Source organism: Bos taurus, chromosome 24, assembly GCF_002263795.3.
Source record: "Bos taurus isolate L1 Dominette 01449 registration number 42190680 breed Hereford chromosome 24, ARS-UCD2.0, whole genome shotgun sequence".
In the NCBI taxonomy this organism is placed as follows: domain Eukaryota; kingdom Metazoa; phylum Chordata; class Mammalia; order Artiodactyla; family Bovidae; genus Bos; species Bos taurus.
The window spans coordinates 20,232,439-20,251,826 of record NC_037351.1 but is presented as its reverse complement, the minus strand read 5'-3'; the positions used below and the strand labels follow the sequence as shown (position 1 = coordinate 20,251,826).

General features: G+C 38.1%; 1 protein-coding gene across 5 annotated transcripts in view; it reads left to right on the top strand.

Moving 5' to 3' along the window:
• KIAA1328 (KIAA1328 ortholog) overlaps window positions 1-19,388 on the top strand; it is a 426,147-nt gene that overhangs the window by 9,762 nt on the left and 396,997 nt on the right. For all 5 annotated transcript variants that reach the window (XM_024984413.2, XM_005224052.5, XM_024984414.2 and 2 more), the window contains exon 4: window positions 7,212-7,306. In XM_024984413.2, coding sequence (XP_024840181.1) covers window positions 7,212-7,306 — 95 coding nt within the window. The remainder of the gene's footprint in view (window positions 1-7,211; window positions 7,307-19,388) is intronic.

Here is a 19,388-nt window from a genome sequence, read left to right as displayed (position 1 = left end):
TTGTGACTGGCTTCTTTCACTTCAAGGTTCATGTATGTTGTACATGAATCATTGCTTCATTCCTTTTTATGGCTCAGTGCATGTTTTGTTTAACCACCAGTTGAAGGACATTTGGATTGTTACACTTTTTGCCTAATATGAATATGCTCCATCAGCATTCATGTACAGATTTTTGTATGGATTTCTGTTTTCAATTTTCTTGGGTATATATATAGAAGTAGAATTGCTGGGGCATGTAGTAATTCTATGTTTAAGGTTTTGATGTACTGCCAAAGTAGCTATACTATTTTACATTCTACTAGCAATGTTTTGCTAGGAGTTGGACACGACTTACTGACTTCACTTTCACTTTTCACTTTCATGCATTGGAGAAGGAAATGGCAACCCACTCCAGTGTTCTTGCCTGGAGAATCTCAGGGACGGGGGAGCCTGGTGGGCTGCCGTCTGTGGAGTTGCACAGAGTCGGACATGACTGAATCAACTTAGCAGCAGCAGCAGCAGCAATGTTTCTGCTTTATCGACTATGACAAAGTCTTTGACTGTGTGGATCACAATAAACTGTGGAAAATTCTGAAAGACATGGGAATACCAGACCACCTGATCTGCCTCTTGACAAACCTGTATGCAGGTCAGGAAGCAACAGTTAGAACTGGACATGGAACAACAGACTGGTTCCAAATAGGAAAAGGAGTACGTCAAGGCTGTATATTGTCACCCTGCTTATTTAACTTATATGCAGAGTACATCATGAGAAATGCTGGGCTTGAAGAAGCACAAGCTGGAATCAAGATTGCTGGGAGAAATATTGATAACCTCAGATATGCAGATGACACCACCCTTATGGCAGAAAGTGAAGAGGAACTAAAGAGCCTTTTGATGAAAGTGAAAGAGGAGAGTGAAAAAGTTGGCCTAAACCTCAACATTCAGAAAACGAAAATCATGGCATCTGGTCCCATCACTTCATGGGAAATAGATGGGGAAACAGTGGAAACAGTGTCAGACTTTATTTTTTTGGGCTCCAAAATCACTGCAGATGGTGACTGCAGCCATGAAATTAAAAGATGCTTACTCCTTGGAAGGAAAGTTATGACCAACCTAGACAGAATATTGCAAAGCAGAGATATTACTTTGCCAACAAAGGTCCATCTAGTCAAGGCTATGGTTTTTCTAGTAGTCATGTATGGATGCGAGAGTTGGACTGTGAAGAAAGCTGAGCACTGAAGAATTGATGCTTTTGAACTGTGGTGTTGGAGAAGACTCTTGAGAGTCCCTTGGATTGCAAGGAGATCCAACCAGTCCATCCTAAAGGAGATCAGTCCTGGGTGTTCATTGGAAGGACTGATGCTGAAGCTGAAACTCCAATACTTTGACCACCTCACGCGAAGAGTTGACTCATTGGAAAAGACTGTGATGCTGGGAGGGATTGGGGGCAGGAGGAGAAGGGGACGCCAGAGGATGAGATGGCTGGATGGCATCACCAACTCGATGGACATGAGTTTGAGTGAACTCCGGGAGTCGGTGATGGACAGGGAGACCCGGCGTGCTGTGATTCATGGGGTCTCAAGAAGTTGGACACAACTGAGCGACTGAACTGAACTGAACTGAGCAATGTATGAGGGTTCTAGATTCTCCACATTCTCACCAACACTTTATATCCATCTTTTTTGTTTATAATTGTAGTGACTTTGAAGTGGTATCTCATGGTTTTGATTTGTATTTTCCTAATGGCCAGTAGTGGGCTTCCCTGGTAGCTCAGATGGTAAAGAATCCCCCTGCAGTGCAGGAGACCCAGGTTCAATCCCTGGGTGGGGAAGATCCCTTGGATAAGGGAATGGCAACCCACTCCAGTATTCTTGCCTGGAGAATTCCATGGACAGAGGGGCCTCGCGGGCTACAGTCTATGGGGTTGCAAAGAGTCAGGTGCAGCTGAGTGACTGAACACACACACACACAGTGGCCAGTAATGATCATCTGTTTATGTGCTTCTTGGCCATTTGTATATGTTCTTTACAGAAATGTCTATTCAGATATTTTTCAGTTTGAGTTATTTGTCTTCTTATTGATGAGTTGTAAGAGTTCTTTATAAATTCCACCTCTGAGTCTCTTATCAGATACAGTATTTGCACATATTTTCTCCCATTCTGTGAGTTGTTTTTTCACTTTTTTATTGGTGTCCTTTGAAGCTTGAATGTTTTAAATTTTGATGAATTTCAACTTACCAATGCTTTTCTTTTATTGCCTGTGCTTTGCTGTCATGTCTAAGAAATCGTTACCTAAACCAAAGTCTCAAAGATTTATACCAACATGTAAGAGCTTTGTACTTTTAGATATTAATTTAAGTTTTGATCCATTTTGATTTAATTTCTGTAGATGGTGTGGGTAGTGACCCAGCTTTATTCTTGTGCATGTGGATTTCGTCTTGTCCCAGTATCATTTGTTGCAAAGACTATTTTTTCTTTGTCTTGCCACCCTTGTTGAAAAATCTTTTAACCATAAATGTAAGTGTTTATTTCTGTAATCTCAATTCTATTCCGTTGATCTGTATTTCTATTCTAATACCAATCCACTCTGTTTTAATATATTGTAGCTTGGCAGTAAGTCTTGGAATCAGAAAGTGTAAATAGTCCAAGTTCTTCTTTTTCAAGGTTGTTTTGCCTATAATGGGTCCTTTGCGTTTCCATAGGAATTATGGAATCAGCTTGCCAGTTTCTGCAGAAAGTCAACTTGGGATTTTGGTAGCAATTGTGTTGAATCTTTTTTAAAAAAAAAGTTGAAAAATACAGTTGGTGTACAATAATGTGTTAGTTTCAGGTATACATCACAGTGATTCAATTTTATATATATATATGTGTTTATAATTATGTATGTGTGTGTATATATATTTTTTTTTATTTTAAGATTCTTTTCCCTTATAGATTATTATAAAATATTGAGTCTAGTTCCCTGTGGTGTACAGTAGGTCCTTATTGGTTATCTGTTTTATATATAATACTCTGTATATGTTAATCCCATAAATTGAATGATTGGGAATCTTTTTTTTATTTTAACTTTTTATACAGCTTTAAAGGTTACTTTCCATTTACAGTTACTACAAAATATCGGTTGTATTTCCCGTGCTGCACAGTACATGCCTGAGCCTTACACCCCGTAGTTTGTGTCTCCTACTCCGCTACCCCTACCTTGTGTTGAATCTTAAGATCAGTTTGGCGAGTACTCTCAGCTTCATAATATTGTCTTCCAGACCTTGAATATGGTGTGTAAATTGTCTATTTATTTAAATCTTTAATTTCTTTCAGTGATGTTTTGTTGTTTTCAGTGTACATGCCAAATTTATTTTCAAGTTTTAAGTATTTTATACTTTGTGATGCTACTATTAATGAAATCATTTTCTTAATTTCATTTTTGGATTTTTGACTGCTAGTATATAGAAACATAGTTGATTTTTTATCCTGTAACCTTTCTAAATTAATTTATTTGTTCTAATCTAATAGCTTTTTGGTGATTTTCTTACAATTTCGTATGTACAAGATAGGAAATTATCTATTATGCCTATAATAGATATAATAGATATAGGCATAATTCAAATTATGCCATCTGTGAATAGAGATAGTTTTACATTTGCCTTTTCAGTTTGGATTTCTTTTATTCAGTTGTCTTGTAAAGAGATTTAAAAATGTGACAAACCTTTTTCCAAATCATTTTGTCATACTGATAGTCTTTTGGTTCAGTACCGATTATTGAGGGAACCATTCATTTCTGCTTTGAATTGCCATGATGCTGTTATAAATCAAGGAGATACTTAAGATTTCACTACAAGTCTGGCATCTGTGAGACGAGAAGGAAAGAAAGATTGACAGGGAAGAGCCTCAGACTTCCTTGCAGTCTGAGGTAATATATGAGAGATGTATTATTCTTCCCTTAGTATAGCATAGCATCTTATTTGGTAGTCTCTATCTTTAATTTTGTGTTTATCATTCTGTTGTTTCTCTTTATCAGGGGTTGACAAACTATTTCTGTAAAAGGCCAGATGGTAAATGTTTAGCCTTTGTGAGACACATGGCCTCTGTCTTAATTATTTAATTCTGCCATGATAGTGTGGAAAGAGCCATATGTATGTCAGTGTATAAATAAATATGCATGGCTGTGTTTTAACAAACTCTTTTTTTCCAAAAATAAGCTCTGAGCCAGATTTAGCTTGCAGTTGTAGTTTATCAACTGCTGTCCTATATGGTGTAAACACGTATTTGTTTTTTAAACAATGGTGGTGGTGGTTTAGTCACTAAGTTGTGTCCACCTCTTGCAACCCTGATGGACTGTGGCCCACCAGGCTTCTCTGTCCATGGGATTTTCCAGGCAAGAATACTGCAGTGGGTTGCCATTTCCTCCTCCAGGGGATCTTTCCCAATCCAAGGACTGAACCCGCATCTCCTGCATTGCAGGAGGTCTCTTTACTGACTGATCCACCAGGGAATCCCATAGTTTTGTGTATATTTCCAACTTTTTATGAATGATCTCATATCATATTGTCTGATTTTTTTATTCAGTGTTATGTTTCTGAGATTTATTTATGCTGCAAGTTGTCATATTTAATTTCTTTTCACTGATATTTCAATCAGGGTTTACTCAGTTATTTCAACTGAGAGTATGTTTAGTATATAAAAACTTGTTAGACTGGTGCTGGAGAACTGAAAGGCAAAAAAGGCACACTAAGTTACCATGTATGTAATAATGGCAAGACACAGCCACCATCTCTAGAGTTGGGAAAGCAGAACAAGCTGGAATTATTAAAACCTAGAAACTTGGAGGAGGGGCCACTTAGAGCTGAAACTTGGACCTGTGATGATGGGGAACTAGCCTAAGGGGTATTGCTGTCTCCAAGGAGACATGACAAAGGCTGGTTCTGTGAGGCCTGGAAGAATTACCAACAGGAATCAGTTGTTCTTGCCAGGGTGAAGATCTCTGGCAGGGGTAACACTGACAGAAACAGAAAGCAATAGGAAGGAATGTGTCCTTTCTTCCTCTCAGAGCCTCTCCTTCTCCCTGTTGGTAGAGCTTAATAGAGAACGGGCTTCCCTGGTGGCTCAGATGGTAAAGAATCCGCCTGCAGTGTGGGAGACCTGTGTTCAGTCCCTGGGTTGGCAAGATCCCCTGGAGGAGGGCATGGCAACCCACTCCAGTATTCTTGCCTGGAGATTTCCCATGGACAGGAGGGCCTGGCGGGCTGCAAGTCCATGGGCTCACAAAGAGCTGGACATGACTGAGCGACTAAGCACAGCTTAATCATGTGGCAAAGGAGAATTGAGGTTTCCAGAGCCTCAGCCTCACAAAGCAAAGCAGGGTAGGGTGGGTTTGAAGATGGATGAATGTCAACTAACAATCAGTAGCTGCAGAATTCCATTGTATAAATATACCACAGTTTAACTCTGGTTGACAAACATTTGTGTTTTCAGGTTTTTGCCTGAACACAATGCTGCTGAAGTTCTTGCCTATTTGCAAGGCTTTCTTTTTTTTTGTTTACTGAAAATCTCTTAATGGGTTTTCAGCAATTTTTCCCATTGCCAAATCCAGTGACTCCTTTTAATATTCTGTTTTTTGATTATTACCACTGTTAACCCCACATTCTTCTTAAAACTTTTTTCTCCTACAATATTGTATGCTTCTGATCCTCCTTTTGTCTTTTTAGTTACCAGTTTTAATTTATTTTCTTGGATTAGGAGTTGATTTTTAAAAATTAGTATTTTTTCTTAATTTTAAGGAAAATTTTAAAACATAGAAAAATATAAAGAAAATAATAAAAATCTAAACATTATTGATAGCAACATATGGCTGAATTTTAAATTTTTATGTTTTTCTCTGATCTGTGATCCAGACCCACATTTTCAGCTTCCTGCCTAAACATTTCCCCATGAATGTCCTCCTGGCATCTCAAACTGACCATATCTAAAATCTAAAACCAAATCCATTTAATGTTTTGTCTTTTTACCATATCCTGTTTCCCATTTCCTTTTTCTCCCTTATCTTTCCCATCTTTGGCTAACAGTGCTTCCAGGATTCATTTTAGGGGTCTTGGATTATTCTTGGCCACGTGAAGTAATTGGACTAATTTACTTTGTGGTTGCATAAATGGCAATGCCAAGGATTGTTTTTTTAAACATATTCCTTTTATGTGTTACCTACAAGTGAATTCCTAGGTTTCATAGCTTTGATGTTCATGTACTGCTGCTAAGTCACTTCAGTCGTGTCCAACTCTGTGTGACCCCATAGATGGCAGCCACCATGCTCCCCCATCCCTGGGATTCTCCAGGCAAGAACACTGGAGTAGGTTGCCGTTTCCTTCTCCAATGCAGGAAAGTGAAAAGTGAAAGTGAAGTCGCTCAGTCGTGTCCGACTCTTCACGACCCCATGGACTGCAGCCTACCACGCTCCTCCATCCATGGGATTTTCCAGGCAAGAGTACTGGAAAAGTGCCTTCTCCGTTCATGTACTAGGAGAACTTTTTATAGTATAGGAGGTAGGATAGTACAGTGAGTAAGAACATAGACTGTGGAATCAATGCTTGAATCTCGATTTTGCTAGTTCACTGCTATATTCCTAGGCAAAGTATGTACCCTCACTATAGAACAGGAATAATACCTACCTAATAGCATTGTGGTGAAAATGAAATGGATTAATAAGTATAAAATACTTAGAATATTCACTGGATATAATGGATATAACTGGATATAATAACACTGGATATAACGTTACCTATTATTACTATTACTCTTTGATCTAATACCCTTTGGAATGAACCTTGGGATATATTGAGAGCTTAGAAACTGGTGCCTCTGCTGCCAACCTTAGTAAACCTTCAAGCAGCCATAGACTGTGGTGTCAGAAGGATCTCAGTATCTTCCATTAGATGTTTGTTTCTGTGACGTTCACCAGGGGAAAGTTGTTTCCTTATTATTCCCTGATACTTAAGCATTTGTGTCTGTGAGTTCTTACTCTGCTTTTCCTGTGTAAATTTCATGATGTCCCCTGGTGGACAGACTGTTCCTTAGCCTGTTTTGAGTTCACAGTAGGTTTAAATGAAATAGGTAGTCTTCTACCAAATAAAAGAGATCCAAGAAATTTCATCCCCTGTGCTAATTTAAAGAAATTTCTTGAAAAGTCTTGAAAGTTGTTTTTTGTGAAAGTTAATCAGAATGATTTTTGTTTGTTTGTTTTAGAGTTTCTGCAGGGGAGAAATAAAGAGTGCATCACTGAAGGATTTGTGTCTTGAAGACAAAAGACGCATTGCAAACTTAATTAAAGAACTGGCCAGGTGAGACAAAGCCTTGTATGAAGTGTATTACTATGTGAGAGAGAATATTTTTTTGAAAATAGAAAATTATAAATATGTTCTGATGTCATCCTGTCATTGGTCTTATGGGAACAAAGACTTTTAGGAAAAATAATATTCTGTGGTGCCAAAAAGAAAAGTAGAAAACACACACACACACACACAAAACATAAAATGGAAAAGAAATAAACAGCAGAACAAACACTCTCCAACTTGTGTTTTCTGGTTTATTTACTTTCCCAGTTGTTTCATAGAAATATCTGCAGCGGTCATGTATCAGGAGGGAACATTTTGAAACTTAGCTCTTCTATTGATGTAGGTTGATATTGTTGTTATCAGAGGCATAGCAGTTACTTTTGGTTTTGCTTTAGCATCTGAAACGGAAGAGAACATTCTTTTTATTGTCATCTTTCACAAGAATACTTGTCAGTTTGCTAACTTCTGATAGTTTCAAATAAGGGGTTTTGAATTTTGAGAGAGTTCTTAACTGTTTGGATGTAGTATTCCAGTTTATTAATGATGTATTTGAAGCATATTTACTTTGTATAATTTTTTCTTAACATACATGTCAAGTTTTGAGATCTTAATAAATGAAGATGTCTGTAGAGGAATATATTAATATAAATTATAAAAATTAAGTTTAGGGGAAGGCCATACCTAAACACTGATAAAATAGTACTCATTTTTATCATTCAATTGTATGTTTGAATATAGTAGGTCTTTTTTCTTCTTTCTTTTTTCTAAATTAAAGATAACTACATGAAGTATTTCATCTTAAGGCCTTAAAATAATGTTTGTAGAGGCTGTTCTAGAAAAACTGAAGTTAAAAATTACCTTATTAAATCATAGAATCATAGGTATAAAAGATGACAAAAGCAGTGATGTTTGGGGGATTAGATTACAGAGTATAAGAATTCAAAGTACTGCCTTAGTCTGAATTTGATATGCCACTTGATTAAGCAGTAATCAAAAAAGCACTGGAATTCTTTGACTATTCTGCTCCCTGAAGTAGACTTTTCATTATCTCAAGTAGTGTTTTTTATAATGGGAAAACATTTGATTGTTAAACATTTAATTTATGATCATCTTACAAGGCTTTTTTTTTTTTTTTTTTTTTTACCATGGAGAGGGTTTCGAATGTCCTTACAGCTGTTACAATTAGTTTGACATCATATATTAATGGTCCTGAATTTATTGGAGAAGGAAATGGCAACCCACTCCAGTATTTTTGCCTGGAGAATCCCAGGGACGGAGGAGCCTGGTGGGCTGCTGTCTATGGGGTCGCACAGAGTCAGACACAACTGAGGCAACTTAGCAGCAGCAGCATTGCCTTATTGTTCTGATACATGTTCAGCTTCCAGGCTTAGCGAACTCTTGACATCTTAGAGCATATTGTTTTGGTTTCAGTAAACTTCTGCTTTCTAGCAAAGTGTAAGATTCTTGGTAGAGTGTCAGTGTTTTAGTACAAGATTACTACAAATTTGACTGCTAAAAACCCCCATTACCACTATCAGTTCAAGTCAGTAGATGAGTCATGTCTAACTCTTTGCGACCCTGTGGTCTGCAGCCAGGGTTCCCCGTCCAGCACCAACTCCTGGAGCTTGCTCAGACTCATGTCCGTTGAGTCAGTGATGCCATCCAACCATCTCATCCTCTGTCATTCCCTTCTCCTCCTGCCGTCAATATTTCCCAGCATCAGGGTCTTTTCCAGTGTGTCAGTTCTTCGCATCAGGTGGCCAAAGTATTGGAGTTTCAGCTTCAGCATCATTCCTTCCAATGAATATTCAGGACAGATTTCCTTTGATTTGATTGGTTTGATTTCCTTGCAGTCCAAGGGACTCTCAAGAGTCTTCTCCAACACCACAGTTCAAAAGTGTCAATTCTTCGGCGTTCAGCTTTCTTTATGGTCCAACTCTCACATCCATATGTGACTTCTGGAAAAACCATATCTTTGACTAGATGGACCTTTGTCAGCAAAGTATTCTCTCTGCTTTTTAATATTCCATCTAGAAGGCAATGGCACCCCGCTCCAGTACTCTTGCCTGGAAAATCCCATGGACGGAGGAGCCTGGTAGGCTGCAGACCATGGGGTCGCAAAGAGTTGGACACGACTGAATGACTTCACTTTTACTTTTCCCTTTCATGCACTGGAGAAGGAAATGGCAACCCTCTCCAGTGTTCTTGCCTGGAGAATCCCAGGGATGGGGGAGCCTGGTGGGCCACCGTCTATGGGGTCGCACAGAGTCGGACATGACTGAAGCGACTTAGCAGCAGCGGCAGCAGCAGGTAGGTCATAAGTATTAATTTCATGGGTGCAGTCACCACCTGCAGTGATTTTGGAGCCCAAGGAAATAATGTCTGTCATTGTTTCCATTGTTTCCCCATCATTTTGCCATGAAGTGTTGGGACCAGATGCCCTGATCTTAGTTTTCTGAATGTTGAGTTTTAAGCCAACTTTTTTACTCTCTTCACTTTCATCAAGAGGCTCTTCCGTTCCTCTTTGCTAATTACACCATAAGAATGGTGTCATCTGTATATCTGAGGTTATTGATATTTGTCCCAGCAATCTTGATTCCAGCTTGTACTTCAGCCAGGCCAGCATTTCACATGATGTACTCTGCATATAAGTTAAATAAGCAGGGTGACGGTATGCAGCCTTGACATACTCCTTTCCCAATTTGGAACCAGTCTGTTGTTCCATGTCCAGTTCTAACTGTTTCTTCTTGACCTGAATACAGCTTTCTCAGGAGGCAAGTAAGGTGTTCTGTTATTCCCATCTCTTTAAGAATTTTCCACAGTTTGTTGTGATCCACACAGTCAAGGGCTTTGGTGTAGTGTTTAAAGCAGAAGTAGATATTTCTCTGGAATTTCTTGTTGTTTTTCTGATCCAGTGGATGTTGGCAATTTGATCCCTGGTTCCTTAGGCTTTTCTAAATTCAGCTTGAACATCTGAACATTCTCGGTTCAAGTGCTGTTGAAGCCTGGCTTGAAGACTTTTGAGCATTACTTTGCTAGCATGTGAAATGCGTGCAATTGTGTGGTAGTTTGAACATTCCTTGGCATTGCCTTTCTTTGAGATTCAAATGAAAACTGACCTTTTCCAGTTCTGTGGCCACTGCTGAGTTTTCCAAATTTGCTGACATATTGAGTGCAGCACTTTCACAGTATCATCTTTTAGTACTTGAAATTGCTCAGCTGGAATTCCATCACTTCTACCAGCTTTATTCATAGTGATGATTCCAAAGGCCCACTTGATGTCAGACTCCAGGATGTCTGGCTCTTTGTGATTATCTGGGTCATAAAGATCTTTTTTGTATAGTTCTTTTGTGTATTCTTGCCACCTCTTCTTAATATCTCTGCTTCTGTTAGGTCCATACCATTTCTGTCCTTTATTGTGCCCGTCTTTGCATGAAATGTTCTCTTGGTATCTCTAATTTTCTTGAAGGGATCGCTAGTCTTTCCAATTCTATTGTTTTCCTCTATTTCTTTACATTGATTACTTAGGAAGGCTTTATCTCTCCTTGCTATTCTTTGGAACTCTGCATTCAGATGGGTATATTTTTCTTTATCTCCTTTGCATTTAGGTTCTCTTCTTTTCTCAGCTATTTGTAAGTCCTCCTCAGAGAACCATTTTGCCTTTTTGCATTTCTTTTTCTTGGGGATGGTTTTCATCACTGCTTCCTGTACAATGTCACGAACCTCTTTCCATAGTTCTTCAGGCATTCTGTCTATCAGATCTAATCCCTTGAATCTATTTCTCACTTCCACTGTATTATTGTAGGAATATGATTTAAGTCATACCTGAATGGTCTAGTGGGTTTTCCCTACTTTCTTCAATTTAAATCTGAATTTGAAGTAAGGAATTCATGATCTGAGCCACTGTAAGCTCCCAATCTTGCTTTTGCTGACTGTGTAGAGCTTCTCCATCTTTGGCTACAAAGAATATAATCGATCCGATTTCAGTGTTGACCATCTGGTGACGTCCATGTGTAGAGTCATCTCTTATGTTGTTGGAAGAGGGTATTTGCTTTGACCAGTGCATTCACTTGGCAAAACTCTGTTAACCTTTGCCCTGCTTCGTTTTGTACTTCAAGGTCAAACTTGCCTGTTACTCCAGGTATCTCTTGACTTCCTACTTTTGCATTCCAGTCCCCTATGATGACAAGGACATCTTTTTGTTATTGTTGTTAGTTCTAGAAGGTCTTGTCAGTCATCATAGAGCTGTTCAACTTCAGCATTACTGGTTGGGTTATAGACTTGGATTACTGTGATATTGAATGGTTTGCCTTGGAAATGAACAGAGATCCTTCTGTCATTTTTGAGATTGCACCCAAGTACTGCATTTCAAACTCTTTCGTTGACTATGAGAGCTATTCCATTTCTTCTAAGGGATTCTTGCCCATAGTAGTAGAGCGCAATTGTGCCATAGTTTGAGCATTCTTTGGCATTGCCTTTCTTTGGGATTGGAATGAAAACTGACCTTTTCCAGTCCTGTGGCCACTGCTGAGTTTTCCAAATTTGCTGACATATTGAGTGCAGCACTTTCACAGCATCATCTTTCAGGATTTGAAATAGCTCAATTGGAATTCCATTACCTCCACTAGCTTTGTTTGTAGTGATGCTTCCTAAGGCCCACTTGACTTCACATTCCGGGATGTCTGGCTGTAGATGAGTGATCACACCATCATAATTAACTGGGTCATGAAGATCTTTTTTGTTCAGTTCTTATATGTTAAGTGTTTATTTTTTATAAAAAAAAGTCTACCAAACTGGTTCCCAATATGGTTTTGCTATTTCACAGTCCTGCTAGGAACGTATGAGAGGTCCATCATTCTGCATATTCAATGACTCTTCGTATTGTCGTTTCTCTAAATTTTGATGATTCTAATATCTCCTTGTGGGATTAATTTGTGTTCCTCCAGTGATTAATGTGTTCATTGTCCAGTTTAATTTTGTTAAGTGTCTGTTCAAATATTTTGCCTTTTTTTCACCCACTCACCCTCTTCCTTCTTGATAGTGAAGTATTAGAGTTCTTTATATATTCTAGATGTAAGTTGTCAAGTATTTGGTTTCCCCCGCATCCTGCAGCTTGCTTTTTAATTCTCTTACTATTTTCTTTTGAAAAGCAATTTTTAAAAATTTTGCTCAACTTTCGTTTATCAATTTTTCTTTTGTGATTCATGCTTTTAGTGTTACATGTAAGAAACCTTGCCCATCCCATGGTGGCGAAATGTTTTTCCTATATCTTTTTGCAGAATTGGCCTCAGCCTCCTTGTCAAAAATCAGTTGACCATATATGCATGGTCTGTTTCTGGGCACTTTATTTCATTCCATTGACATGTACCCTTTTGCCAATACTATATTAACTTAATTATTTTTATTTTTTTAGTTAAGTCTTGAAATTTCATTGATATTTTTGTTTGTTTTGAAAATTATTTGGGCTCTTTGAGGTCCTTTGCATGCCACTAAATTTTAGAGTCAGCTTATTAATTACTAAAAGAAAATTGCCTTCTGGAATTTTGTGTGAAGTATATGGAATTTGGGCTTCCCTGATAGCTCATTTGGTAAAGAATATGCCTGCAAAGCAGGAGACCCCTGTTCAATTCCTAGTTTAGGAAAATCCACAGGAGAAGGGATAGGCTACCCATTCCAGTATTCTTGGGCTTCCCTTGTGGCTCAGCTGATAAAGAATCTGCCTGCAATATGGGAGAGTTGGGTTCAATCCCTGGGTTGGGAAGATCCCCTGGAGAAAGTAAAAGTTACCCACTCCAGTATTCTGGCCTGGAGAATTCTGTGGACTCTATAGTCCATGGGGTTGCAAAGAGTTGGACACGACTGAGCGACTGAGATAAATATGGAATTTACCTCAGGGAAGATCCAGGGAAGCCAGTGGCTCAGTGGTAAAGAAGCTACCTGCTGATGCAAGAGTGCAGGAGATACAGGTTCAGTCTCTGGTTTGGGAAGATCCCCTGGAGGAGGAAATGGCAACCCACTCCAGGATTCTTGCCTGGAGAATCCCATGAACCGAGGATCCTGGCAGTCTACAGTTCATGGGGTCGCACAGAGTTGGACACGACTGAGTGACTGAGCATGCATGCATATGGGATTTGCGGATCAAAGTAAGGAAAACTGACATACTCACACTGAGTCTTCTAATCTATGAATACGTCATATCTTTCCATTGTTTGTTTAAATTTTCATTCATTTTTTCCTGCATGATTTGTAGTTTTCAGGTATGGGTATAAAATATACTCATATTTTATAGTATTCTTAAGTATCTTATGTTTTTGATACTACTATAAATCGTGTAATATTAATTTTATATTATACGATATGCTTAATTTCTAATTTTATTTCTAATTTGAAAGGAACACAATTGAGCTTTTAATATTGACTTGGTCTCCTTCAACTTCTTAAAATTTACTTGTTATAGTAGCTTTTTTGCAGTGTTTTGTATTTTCCACATACAGCATCATGTCATCTACTGATCTAAACAGTTTTTTCTTTCCCATCTATAGGTACTTTGTTTTCTTTTCTTGCTCTTTGACATTGGCTGGGACCTCAGGACAATGCTAAATGAAAGTGAGAAGAGGGACATCTTTGCCTTCTTTTTTTTTATCTTACCCCTTTCACTGTTAAGTACAATGCAAGCTGTTGGTTTTCTGTAGATATTCTTCATCAGGTTGAGGAGGTTTATTTTTGTTCCTAGTTTGGTGAGGTTTTTTTCCTTTATTTTGTCATAAATAAGAGTAGAATGTGTCAAATGATTTATGTTCATGTACTGTGCTGATAATATGTCTTTTCTTTTTTTCCTCTATTACTGTGATAAAATATATTGGTTTTTGAGTGTTTAATTTACCTTTCTTTTCTGGTCTAAGCCTCATTTGGTCATGGTGGGTTTTGGTTTTGTTTTTACTGTGTTACTGAATTTGATTTACTAATATCTTATTAAAGATTTTTGTATCATGAGAAATGCTAGTAGTTTTCATGAAGTGTCATCATGTATTTTTTAAATTGTATGTTTTGATTATAGTAAAATTCACAGAAATTTTACTATCTTAACCATTTTTTAAGTGTACAATTCAGTATTATTAAAGATATTCACATTGTTGTTCAACAGAACACTTTTCATCTTGCAAAACTGAAGTGTTCACTCCAGAACACTTTTCATTTTGCAAAACTAAAGCTCTATGCCCATTAAAACTCCCCAGTGCCCCCCTCTGCCTGCCCATGGCAATCACCATTATACTTATTCTGTCTGTGAGTTTTACTATTCTAGTACCATATTGTGGTAAAATACATATAATATAAAACTGACCTCTGGAGACATTTGTTGTTGTTGTTGTTTAGTCGCTAAATTACGTCCAGCTCTTTGCAACCTCATGGACTGCAGCACACCAGGCTTCCCTATCCTTCACTGTCTCCCTGAGTTTGCTTAAAATTAGGTCCTTTGAGTCAGTGATGCCATCCAGCCATCTCATCCTCTGTTACCTGCTTCTCCTCTTGCCCTCAATCTTTCCCAGCATCAAGATCTTTCCCAGTGAGTCAGCTGTTTGCATCAGGTGGCCAAAAGTATTGGAGCTTTAGCTTCAGCACCAGTCCTTCCAATAAATATTCAGGACTGATTTCCTTTAGGATTTACTGGTTTGATCTCCTTGTTGTCCAAGGTACTTTCAAGAGTCTTCTCCAGCACCACAGTTCAAATGCATCAATTCTTTGGTGCTCAGCCTTCTTTATGGTCCAGCTCTCACATCCATACATGACTACTGGAAAAACCATAGCTTTGACTAGACAGACCTTTGTCCACAACATGATATCTCTGCTTTTTAATACACTCTCTAAGTTTGTCATAGCTTTTCTTCCAAGGAGCAAGTGTCTTTTAATTTTGTGGCTGCAGTCACTGTACACATTGATTTGGGAGCCAAGAAAATGAAATCTGACACTGTTTCCACATTTTCCCCATCTATTTGCCATGAAGTGATAGGACCAGATGTCATGATCTTTGTTTTTTGAACGTTGAGTTTTAATCCAGCTTTTTCACTCTCCTCTTTCACCTTCGTCAAGAGGCTCTTTAGTTTCTCTTCACTTTCTGCCATTAGAGTGGTATCATCTCCCTATCTGAGGTGTTGATTTTTTTCTGGGCAATCTTAATTACAGCTTGTGAAGAGGTATTTAGTACACTCACAGTTTTGCACAGCCACCACTTTTAAGCTCTAGAACATTTTCAGCCCAAAGGAAACTGTACCCGTTAAGCAGTTGCTCCCCATTCTCACTTTCACCCTAACCCCTGACAATAGCTAATCAGTTTTCTGTCCGTATTGATTTGCTGACTCTTGATATTTAACTGGAATCATACAATATGTGGCTTCTTGTGTCTGATTTTTTTCACTTGGCATACTGTTTTCAACGTTGGCTGAAAAATACTTCATTGTATAGATACATCATATTTTGTTTCTCCATTCATGTATAGACATTTGGGTTTCTACCTTTTGGCTTTTGTGAGTAGTGCAGCTATGAATGCATGCTAAATCACTTCAGTTGTATCTGACTCTTTGGGACCTCATGGACATAGCCCTCCAGGTTTCTCTGTCCATGGGATTCTCCAGGCAAGAATACTGGAGTGGGTTGCCATTTCCTCCTCCAGGGGAATCTTCCCAACCCAGGGATCAAACCCATGTCTCTTTCTTCTCCTGCATTTGCATATGGATTCTTTACCACTCGTACCATATGGGAAGCACCACTGCTATGAATATTCATGTACAATTTTTGTTTGAACACGTTTCAGTTATTTTGGTTATATATACAAGGGTGGAATTGCTAGGTTTTAGGTTATTCTGTGTTGAACTTTTTGGAGAACTACCAAACTTTTGGCCAAAAGTAAAGAGGAACGGAAGAGCCTCTTAATGAAGGTGAAAGAGGAGAGTGAAAAAGCTGGCTTAAAACTCAACATTCAAAAAACTGAGATCATGGCATCTGGTCTCATAACTACATGGAAAATAGATGGGTAAACAAAATGGAAACAGTGACAGACTTTATTTTCGTGAGCTCCAAAATCACTGTAGATAGTGACTGCAGCCATGAAATTAAAAGACGCTGCTCCTTGAAAGAAAAGCTATGACCAACCTAGACAGCATATTAAGAAACAGAGACATTACTTTGCTGACAAAGGTCCATTTAATCAAAGCTTTGGTTTTTCCAGTAGGCATATATGGATGTAAGAGTTGGACCGTAAAGAAAGCTGAGTGCCAAAGAATTGATGGTTTTGAACTGTGATGTTGGAGAAAACTCTTGAGAGTCCCATGGACTGCAAGGAGAGCCAACCAGTCCATCATAAACGAAATCAGTCTTGAATATTCATTGAAAGGACTGATGATGAAGCTAAAGCTCCAATACTTTAGCCACCTGATACAAAGAACTGATTCATTGGAAAAGACTCTGATGCTGGGCAAGATTGAAGGCAGTAGGAGAAGGGGATGACAGAGGATGAGATGGTTGGATGGTATCACCAACTCGATGGACATGAGTTTGAGTAAACTCCACGAGTTGATGGACAGGGAAGCCTGGCGTGCTGCAGTTCATGGGGTTGCAAAGAGTCAGACACTACTGAGTAACTGAACTGAACCACTTTATATTCCCATTAACAATGTACAAAGATTCCAATGTCTCTACATGCCCACCAACACCTGTTGTATTTCATGTTTTTGAATATAACCATCCTGATAGGTATCAAGTGGTATCTTATTTGTGATTTTGATTGCCGTTTTTCTAGTGGCTAATGATGTCACCGTTTGGGTGTCTTCTTTGGAGAAATATCTATTCAAGTCCTTTGCCCACTTGTTAATTGGATTGTCTATCATTTTGTTGTCATAATAATTTTAGATATTATGGTTTTTTAAAAAATAATTTTTGTTTGGCCATAGCACACAACATGCAGGATCTTAGTTCCCTGACCAGGGTTTAAATCCATTATCCCTGCATTGGAAATTCAGAATCTTAATCACTGAACCACCAAGGAAGTCCTTAAATCTCTCTTCTTTTTTAATGTAGGCATTTACAGCTGTGAATATCCCTCTGAGCACTGCTTTTGCTACCCCCTATAGGTTTTGGTATGTTTACTTTTCATTTTCATTTCATCTCAAAGTAGTTTCTAATTTTCTTTCTGGTTTTTTATTTTTCCCATTTGTTGAGTGTGTTATTTAATTTGTATATATTTATGAATTTCCATTTTCCTTTTCCTTGATTTTTAGCTTTATTCTATTGTACTGAAGAGAATACTTTATACTCCTTTAATCCTGTTTAAATGTATTGGGATTTGTATTTTGACTTAACATATGTTAATATGTAGTCAATGTGTTAGTCGTATGTTAATATATAGTCAATATAGTTGAAGGCAGGAGGAGAAAGGGATAACAGAGGACCTGAAGGGGACAACAGAGGATGAGATGGTTGGATGGCATCACTGACTCGATGGACATGAATCTGAGCAAGCTCCAGGAGTTGGTGATGGACAGGGAGGCCTGACGTGCTGCTGTCCATGAAGTTGCAAAGAGTTGGACACCACTGAGCAACTGATCTGAACTAAATTGATGATTATCTTGGAGAATGCTCCATAGTTAGTTTATAGTGCTGTTCAAGTCCTCTCTTTTTGTATTGATGATTTTTCACCTCAATGTTCTGTCCATTGAAAGTAGATTATTGAAGTCTCCACCTATTATTGTAAAACTATCTATTTTTCTCAATTATGTCCATGTTTTCTTTATATATTTTAGGGCTCTGATGTTTGGTATTTTTACTTTTATAATTTTTATATATTCTTAAGAAATTGACCCATTTATCAATCTATGGCATCTGTCTCTTTGTCTTGTAATGTTTTTTTTTAAGGTTTATTTTGGCTGATGTTAGTAAAAAGGAAACCCATTTCTCTTTTGGTTACTATTTGCATGTTGTTTGCATGAAATAGCTTTTTTCCATATTTTAGCTTTTGTCTTTTGATTTAAAGTGAGTCACTTGTAGACAACATATAGTTGAATTATTGTTTTTTTTTATAATCCATTTGCCAACTTCTATTTTTCATTTGGTGAATATAATTCACTTATATTTAAAATAATTTTTGTAAGGAAGTACCATTTTGCTTTACATGTATGGATATGTATGTGTGTATGCGTGTGAGTGTGTGTGTGTATGTGTGTGTGTGTGTATGTGTGTGCAGGCATACCTCAGACTTATTGCAGGGTCCAGACCATCACAGTAAAGCAAGTATCATAATAAAGTGAGTTACAAAAACTTTTTGGTTTCCCCATGCACATAAAAGTTATATTTATACTATACTATAGTCTGTTACGGAGAAGGCAGTGGCACCCCACTCCAGTACTCTTGCTTGGAAAATCCCATGGACGGAGGAACCTGTTAGGCTGCAATCCATGGGGTCGCTAAGAGTCAGACACAACTGAGTGACTTCACTTTCACTTTTCACTTTCATGCATTGGAGAAGGAAATGGCAACCCACTCCAGTGTTCTTGCCTGGAGAATCCCAGGGACGGGGGAGCCTGGTGGGCTGCCGTCTATGGGGTCGCACAGAGTCGGACACGACTGAAGTGACTTAGCATAGCATAGCCATAGCATAGTCTGTTAAGTGTGCAATAACATTGTATCTTAAAAGAATGCAGCTACCTTAATTTAAAAACACTTTATTGTTAAAAATGCTAACCATCATCTGAACTTTCAGTAAGTCATAATTTTTTGCTGGTGAAGGATTTAAGCACGGTGTTGATGCCTTCTGACTGCAGGGTGGTGGTTACTGAAGATTGGAGTGGATATACCAATTCTTAAAGTAAGACAGCAATGAAGTTTGCTGCATCGGTTGACTCTTCCTTCTGCTGTACTGATTTCTCTGTAATGTAGCATGCAATGCTGTTTGATAGCATTTTTTACATGTAGAACTTTTTTGAAAATTGGAATCAGTCCTTGTTTCAAACCTTTCTCTGCTTTATCAACTAAGCTTAGATAATATTTTAAACCCTTTGTTGGCATTTTAACAGTCGTCACAGTATCTTTACCAGAAATG